The 9020-nt window shown below is 43.0% G+C and overlaps 1 protein-coding gene across 1 annotated transcript in view; it reads right to left on the bottom strand.

Moving 5' to 3' along the window:
• Window positions 1-537: 537 nt before the first annotated feature.
• LOC106743522 overlaps window positions 538-9020 on the bottom strand; it is a 23863-nt gene continuing 15380 nt past the window's right edge. The window contains exons 5-8 of the mRNA XM_014617447.1: window positions 6525-6710; window positions 5472-5664; window positions 5123-5415; window positions 538-4924 (exon numbers count right to left, since the gene is read on the bottom strand). Coding sequence (XP_014472933.1) covers window positions 4367-4924; window positions 5123-5415; window positions 5472-5664; window positions 6525-6710 — 1230 coding nt within the window. The 3' untranslated portion in view covers window positions 538-4366. The remainder of the gene's footprint in view (window positions 4925-5122; window positions 5416-5471; window positions 5665-6524; window positions 6711-9020) is intronic.

Here is a 9020-nt window from a genome sequence, read left to right as displayed (position 1 = left end):
AATACATTGCTTTTTTCCCCTTTAATACAAATACAATACATCGCTTGTACAGTTTCACTTTGTAATGCCTTCGATATGAAAAGCTTGGTGTTGCGACATGTTGAGTCATGTAAGAGAAAAGAGTATGTGTGAAGAAGAGATAGTCGTATAATTCGTTTTCGCTTACATATCCGTTTATGGTCCCAATACTCTCTGGTATTCTTTCCAAGAACAATATATCAAAGGCTGTATGCGTTTAAAAGCAGCACAGAAGATCATTGAGTGTTTTTTTAACAACAACAAGAGAAATTTTTCCACTCGCGAAATTTTACTTTTTGCTTTTACGCGCGCTCTTAGATTGCTTCTCTCTCTGGAGGAGAGAACTCAAGCTATTCATATGTTAAAAAGTAATATACATTTAATACACGTTTATGCGAAAATAGGGGATTAAATTAGGAAGTAGATGCTTATCAATGATAATCGCTAGTAATACTGATCAACGGTCTCACGCAATACGAACGATAGAAGCTCGCAATTGTAGTAACAACAAATGCCTCCTTATTCGTGCCCAATAGTTTATTTTGCAAAATAAGTTGACATATACAATGGGATGAGTTTAGAGTTGCACATAGAAATTAATATATCTGTAAGAAATCTCTCTCTCTCTCTCTCTCTCTCTCTCTTTCCGCATGTGTCGCGTCAACATTACATTCAATGAGCACAGCGATTAGACATTACTCTCGACTTGTCAATTATCTTGAAAAAATAAACATAACAGGAGATCAGCAAGATAGAAACTGCAGATTTCGACTTAGCTCTTGCACCTTATAAAATATTAAAACAGCCATCGCAGCGTTGAAGCTTACGCTCTCATCGCTCTCGCTATATCTTCATCGATTTTTCTTACGCATTATGTTAAAGTCTTTATATTAATCCTCTCACGTGCAATGAGGATGCTCGTAAAAACGTGACCTTTCATATTTATTATCAAATCAAATATGTTACGTAAACTCGTCGAGGGGAAATTGTTGTATCACATGGAATTATATATATGTGTATATATATATAGAGATTTTTTTCATAAAAAGCACGCGAACTTACGTTCGAGACAATTGTTATACGATTTAGCGAATCAGTGATCGATTAGATAGCTCGTGAGAGGATTAATTGTTGCAATCATTTACGACGTACAGCACAGAAGGACGGACGCGTGTCTTAGCGGGTCCAAATTTGTATTCATCACATAAGAAAAGTTTCTCGCGCTTGTTTATGTCGCTTATCATCACTTCTTATCGTCTTATCTCATCTCCGACTTTTTACTCTCGAAAAGAATATATAGAGATCTATACGATCGAACATCGTCCAGTACTTTCACACGAACAGATTGTACTGTCCTCCGTTGCAAAAGGAATTGTGTGTGTACACATTGCGTAAAATCATATTAAATCGTCGGGCGCTGACGAAGATCAATTTTATTTAATACTTTTATACAAGTAGCAGGGGACGAGAGACAATTTTGAAGGGTGAAATATGTGAGATCGAAAATGATAAAGTTACAAAGCATCTCCCACACATTAGTCAATTGATAAAAAACGAATATGATCTGCTGGCGCGTTAAAATGCAATAAGTGTGAGATATTATGCGGAATGTAGCATTTTCTCTAGGTGCGAAATTCAAAACTATATTACGTTAAGAGGAATACCTTTTTTTTTTTAAATTTATATAAACAAACAATCTGACGACGCCGTTCTGACCGTATGAAAGCTCATATACCATTCTTTTATTTAAAGAATACGGCAAATTCTTAATGTTCTTAAACGTTCAACAATAATAACGCAATAATCTTATATTATGTGGAAATTGAGTGTAACTCCCGTAACATTTCTCCTCTCCCGTTTCAGCTCAATCTTGCATCATGGACTTGGGCGATTTCTACTTTCGCGTTTCTCTAATAGTTCGCTCGTGTCTAAGTCTATGATATAATCTTCTAAATCACCCTATCGACAATTATCTTATATCGCAATAGAGACTTATAAATATATTTTGAAACGAGATTAAAACGAAAGGTTCCTTTCCAACGCTATATATAGTAATCGCGCGCGGATCACGCTCGAAGACACTTGGCTCTTCACCGAACATGACGGTGATGCGAGATATTCATTTCCCACTTGAAATCAGTACTTGGACAAGTAACAATCAATCAATCCCCTAATAGAGACAAACGAAAAGAATTTAGACACCGTGACGTTCGATTTATTCGGATAAAAACTGTCAAAGTGCACCGCGGTAATACGTCGCCACAGTTGGCCAAGTATTTCGCGCGTGGTCCCGATCGTAGTTCGACGTAGTCGTCTCGGAAGGATGATCAAATGCTGGATATTACGGAGAGAATTTCACTAATCAACGTTTCGCCCCATTTGTACGACCCACGTTGCAAAACTGCATGCGCACATTAATATATGCGTATCAATGCAATCTTGAATGATCATCATCACGATCGAAACAAGTTGATTCCCCTTGCGGGAAATAAAAAGGATGTAAATGTAGCAATAGTGGCGGGGGTGACGATATTTGTGAAAGTTGGAAAATTACGTCGACACAAAGAATTCTGGGTATACACGGGTTAAAAGGGCATCCAATTTCACAACGCCCCGTCGTAAAGTAAAGTATCACGGCGGAGCATCACAAAGCCAACATCCGATAACGTTTGTAATATATTCAACGTAAGCGTATAAAATCTGAAATATTAGTAACACAGTGTTTCTTCTGTTCGAAACATAGTTATTCATAGGTAAACGCTCGTCGGCTCGCGAGTCGTCTCGCCTTAAGAAACTATTTTGGCACTAGAATCCACATAATCGTTAGGTTTTAAGCGTCGATTCGACATCCTGAAACGTCTATACGAAGCTAATAAAAAATTCGTCACATTACGTGCGAGCGTACGTGTATGTATATGTGTATGTCCGCATGTACGTGTGTGTGCTTTTATATTTTCACGTGTGTGTGAACGTTTGTTATATGTATACCGACTCGTTTATTAGATATGAATGTTTAGAAATATAACGTGTCTTATAGATAGTACTAGTAAGGAACTTACGATTACTACGATGTGTAATATATCGATAATTACGATAATTAGCGATGCCTAATTGATTAAGCTTGAATCGGAAGTATCACTAAACTCGTGGCAACTGCCAACTCAAAACTGATCGATGACGAGTTTACAGTACATACAATAGATCCATTTACAAAATAGTGCGCGACACGCTACGTGTGTGTGATCGGATATATGACTTTATCCGCCGAACCTCTAGTAGAAATTTCCTTTTCCTTCCAATTCGAAGCGAGCGTTATTTAACTTAATTTAGCGACTCCCTAGAGATCGTCGAAACGATTTGTGAAACAATTATCACGTGTGATAATTGAAAAATATCAATGTATCTTCGGTACGTAAAATAACGAGCGTGAAATATACAACTACACGTCCTAAAAATGGAAAATAGAAAATTAGACGAAGTCTCTCCTCCCGGTGTGTCGTATATTTATATATTTAAAAATTTCTTCTTAGTATCTATCCGTCGAAATATATGACTATGTCGCTATCGCGAGTCAAGCGGTATCTGTAGTATCACTATGTGAAATGGTGCAAAAAGATTCAGAGAGCTGCGATGTCTTTTGATTAGCTCGTGATTGCCGCGTGTTTCACCGTTACGTTGGCTGCGATCGTTTCGCTCGAGTCGCGGAGGACTCCCCATCGATGCGAATTAAACGGTCGACGTGGCGAACATCAGGCTTCCGTGTCCGAAACTATCTTCTCCGGGGAGAGATTTAGACTGTCCCTACGAACTGTAAGAAGAAAGCACCGTCGTATCACGGCTCTCCATCGGACTGTACGTTATACTCCTCGTTGCATTCTCTGTAAAGAACGTCATGCGCGCTCGAGGTACCGCGCTAAGATGCCGCGTGACCTCCTTGTGACTATTATTACATCTTCTCCTCGACGATTGAACCGGTTACCTTTTGAACGCTAACTCGTTATGTGAAAGCCACCACGAGACTCATTTATCGGAGATCCCTTCCCCGAGTATTCGACTCGAGAGTCTGCGAAATATACGATCCTTGTCGCCTTGTCTTCTATGCGATTAAATAGCCGAGCCTCGCGTTCACCGGGTATGTTCCCGGGCCTGTTGTACGCGCATGTGTGTGTGTGTGTGTGTGTTTATTCGCTATACCAAGTAATATAATTCCTACAAGTACAGAGAGCACCAACCGTATTCGCTGCGTTTCTTCAATCCCTGACGAGTATCTTTCGTTGCAGTTTCCGTCTGAGGACGTTGCGATTCGAACGACGACGAGGGATAATCCCTCCACCGGCATTCACACGCATTAACTCTCCTTCTCCTCGATAGGACTCACCTCGTTCTGCAGCAGCTCGAATTTCGGGCTCAGACTCGGGAGTATACTCCTCGTGCTCGTTTTGATTTGACTATACTTGTTGTAGATGTCCAGAGACTTTTTGCGATCCATCTCGAGCGTCTCCTCGATCAATCGCGGCGGAATGCTGCCGGTTCGCTTGTGACTCGGCACGAAGACGCTGCCTTCCGGCTTGCGATCCGTCGTTCTGTCCTCTTTGTGTTCCGGCGTCAGCGTGCCGTTACCGAGTTTCCGCTGTTGTTCCTGAAACGCGTCCTCCTGAACGTCGTCCTTCAGCAGCGCGCCGGTTATCACGGGCTTATTGCTCTCCGATTTGCCGGCGAAGTCGTTGCTCAGAGCCTTCTGCTCCATGATCTCCAATTTGTTGGGCGTCGCGCCGTTCACCTGGAGATTCGGATTCGACCGCACGGCGTCGGGGAAGTTGTTGATCTCCAGCGAGTCCTCGCGTATCACCGCGCTCACGACGTCTTGCAGGGACGACACGTTTTTGGACTTTCCATAATACTGTGGCTGAAAGCGGACGATACATATGTTTTCGCTCACTACTACTACTACCACGATGACGAGACGAATTTTGTCGACTGTGCGCGCGCGCGACGTAATACATCCGATAAATTTACTTTCTCGTCATCTGCATACTGAAAATTGCGACAAGATGACTCGATCGACGGACCGACGAAACAACTGCCTCCCCTCTGTTCCACTTACATTTTTATCCTCGTCCTCTTCGCTGGTCAAGTTTCTGGAATCGTCCAACAACGTCTTTTCTATATCCGGAGACTTGTCAAATTCCACCCACTTGGATCGTCCTTCCAATTTCCTCGACAGCACGTCGGACTCGTAACTACCGCCGTACATAGGATAACCGAGATGGCCCGAGTCGTATTCGACCTGATTGCCGTAGCGGTAGCTAGGATTGGCCGAGCCTTGACTGGATATCGACAGATCCGACTGGGACAAACCGGTATTGGTGCTTCCGAACAATCGTGTATTTTCGAAACCTGAAACGACAATATGGAAAGTAGATTTCGAGGCAACGCCGCCGGAGACGATTTACCTGAGGATCTATCGTCCGGTATCTCCTCCCTGTGCACCAGCGCCTGTTGATCGGTGATGCCGGCGGTCATGTCGTCGGAAGATCCCTTGTTACCTTCCACCTCCTCCCTGTCGTAATCAGGCTGTACCTCCACCACAAATGAACATCCGCTGTCTTTATATCTCGCCGTGGGTTTGTTGTCTTCCATCGTAACCTGGAAAGGCCGATAAAATTGCCACGAAAAGAATCGCACAAACAAGAAGGAGGAGGAGATGGGAGAGGTGAATCGTAACTATTTCTTCGAATGTGACATTTGCCGTTCCGGTCTAACGTGTTTCGCGTAATTTGCATGTTTTTTTTTTTTCCCCAGTGAAACTCGAGCTTTACCGTGCGGTCAAACGTTCCGATTCTCTCGCGGGAATTCGCGAGACGCGTCTACGCCCGTCCCGCTTCTTTTCGCCGCGGGTCTGAGTTACGGGCCCGAGTCGGGTCCTCCACGCCTTTTCCTTGTTCAATAGTTGAGGCACTTTGTACACGTACGTGCGAGGAGAACGGATCGAATGGTGGCGCGAGTAGAGCATTTAGAGGGATTGAGGCGGGAAACGAAGAGGTGCGAGACATACGAAGAGAGAGAGAGAGAGAGGGAGAGAGATGAATGAGAATGTGTCCTAATTGAAGAGAAAGAGGATACGTAGGTGTAGGCAAAGGCAGTGGCCCGAAAGATTTTGAGAATCCCCGACGAGCAGGCTTCCACGAATAAGAAGAGGCTGTAAGTAGAACGATGATGGGTGGGGAGGAAATTGCCCGGTAACCTCCGACCTTACAGGGTCGGTCAAGTTCGATAATTACGAATCCGCTCCTCTTCTCGGTAACTAACCAGTCTCTGCCGACCAGCTAGGCGAACTTTGCCGATGAATTTCGCCACGGCACTGTCTGATACAATAATTTCACCGTTTCGGACAAATGTCGCTTGTCATCTGTGTTGTGAAGAGGACGATGTGTGCGCGCGTATTGCGTTCGGTTGCGACATCATTACGGTCGGTATTCTCTTATACGCGACGATAACGTACTTACCGCGCGTTCCTCTGTTTCTACGATAAGATGATTATTTTTCAGTGTGAGGGTGATGATGTTCCCGTTCGCATTTTTGCTCGTGTGATTACCGGAAGTGGTGAACTCCACCATGCCGCCGGCAACACTCACATCCTCCATCACCTCCGTCTCACACATATATCGGGGTACATCTAGGCCATTTACCAGCTGGAATAAGATAAGAAGAATATAATCGTACGATAAAAAGGGAATCCGTGGCGAAATATCTGTCATCCAAGTATATTTCATCCGAGTAGTTCCCCTGTCCCGCGTGGCGCTGCCGAAAGACTCGGCGGGACGAAACGTAAAGTCCTAAGCGTGCATAAATCAGCAAGAGGTAATATTTTTCTCTATGCCGTTGACCCGTAAGAACGAAACGAATTTGTCACTTGCGTCGAACGGTATTTCCCGCGCCGGATAGTTTGATCATCCAGACTACGAGGAAGACATTGATTCCCGACAGAACTCGAGAAGCGGTGCGATTATTTGTTCCGCGCCTCGCGAGATATACGGAGGATTTAGAGCCAGCCGGTGGGCGCGTGGTTGGCCCAATTTACGAACGTACAAAGACGATGGAACGTATAGTTTTTTTTATCTATCGCGTCGCGAAAAGTCATCTCGCGTGCAAGTAGGTGTACGTGTGTGTACATTCACGTATACACACGCAGATGCATGCCGGTTACGTCGTTCTCCGAGCGCCTTGTGCCAAAGGGTACTGAACCTGACCCAAGGGGCATTGCTCTTGCGCTGCGTCTCTCCGTTCCTTTTCTGTTAGATCGCTACACACACCGGTCGTCACGTTAGCCAAAGCGCGCAGGTATCATTGCGGGGCTCAACTCGCGAATAGCAGCCGAAAACACGCACCGAAATACGTGTCGCAACACGCGCGCAAACTGCTCAATCTCCAGCTGTGTTTTAATGGAAGAGCTGCGCCACGATTGCAGTGTTCTTTATGTTCCGCGATTGCAATTATATCCAGTAAGAATTAGAACATTCTTACCTATGCGCACGCGAATATGTCACGCGTGACGTATCGGTGCACTTTGAGAAGCAAATTCTCCTCTTTTCGAAACAAGTTTGACGGTGTAATTTGAGACAGAGTCGTTGATTTCGAAAATCCAACGAATCCTAAAGCATATTAGAGAATATTAACCCTCTCTCTGTCAATTGGGCGAAATTCGGAACATTAACGGTAAAGTGGAATTCCACCTATGGAACTTATTATCATTTTTACAGCAAAATTGTACTCCCTTCGTTATGATTGTGTAATAAACAACTGAATACGGTTTTTTGAAAATATTTTTTATTAATCATGAGATACAAAAATTCGACGACTTTGGTGGCGAACGAGAAATGTTTTTTTTAGAAAAGGTACACTGGAAAAAAGAATTAGTCTGAAATCAAGAAGAGATATTCTTATATATAAGCAAGAATATTATAATCTTCTTAGAAGATTTTTAGTCTTGATTTAAATGAATTTGTATTGATGCAAGTATTACTCGATTCAAAACTAAAAATCTCCTTAAAAGATTATAATATTCTTACTTATGTATGAGAATATTTATTCTTGATTTAAGAATAATTTTTTTCTGTGCAGGACATATCTAACCAAATCGACCACGTCTAAAAGAACTAATTGGTCACGAGGTACTGAAAGTCCGTTTGATTTTAGAGTTTCGCATGCGCAGAAGTAAACAAAGGGGACTCGGGTGGTTTTCCACCCCATCCCTTACCGACAAAGGATTAATATAAATTTTCACCGATTTCCTTCGAATTGGCTTTATTAATATTTTAAGATAAAAGCATAACATTGAGTCGCTCGACTGATGCGTATACAAACGTGTGGCGGGCATCGTGTGTGCTAAAAAGGATGCTGCGACTTGCATGTGCAGAAAAGTGTCCTCTCATTATATTACAGAAGTAAGTGATAGTGTAATCTTATATATACGATACGACTGTATAATAATTTTTCATTAACCCGTGGATCTCTTAATGCTTTTGCAGCCCGGCCCAAATTAACATTGAAGGCAATGAAGCATGACATCGCAATAGATGAACACTCGACAATTAATTCACTTAATGAAGCAAACAAAATTATTTCGATGGATAATTAAAGATTACGCAATACAAACTGAGATATCGTGTAATATCCAGAAATATAGTTCATGGCCTGTATTAGGCAAAGAAATGTATCGCGAGGTGTGTAGATCCATCGCGATCAGTAGCACCGGTTTACTACACGAGTACGTTTCGTTCGTTGGCAGTCACATCGCTGCTTCCAGCAGACGTCCATGTACTAAACACTCAAGGACATTCACCGCTTTGTGTCTGGTTTTTTTGCTAACACCGTTAGAGGTTGCAGACGGTCACGGAAGACGAATGAAGGACATTTATAGGCGAACCTTCTAGTAGTAATTACAGCAATCGGACAAATACGCCAGTCGTTTATGGCCGCCGGATATATTAGCCCCCCCCCCC

Source organism: Dinoponera quadriceps, unplaced genomic scaffold (assembly GCF_001313825.1).
Source record: "Dinoponera quadriceps isolate SergipeBrazil2010 unplaced genomic scaffold, ASM131382v1 scaffold1069, whole genome shotgun sequence".
Classification (NCBI taxonomy): Eukaryota; Metazoa; Arthropoda; class Insecta; order Hymenoptera; family Formicidae; genus Dinoponera; species Dinoponera quadriceps.
This window is presented reverse-complemented; position numbering and strand designations above follow the sequence as displayed.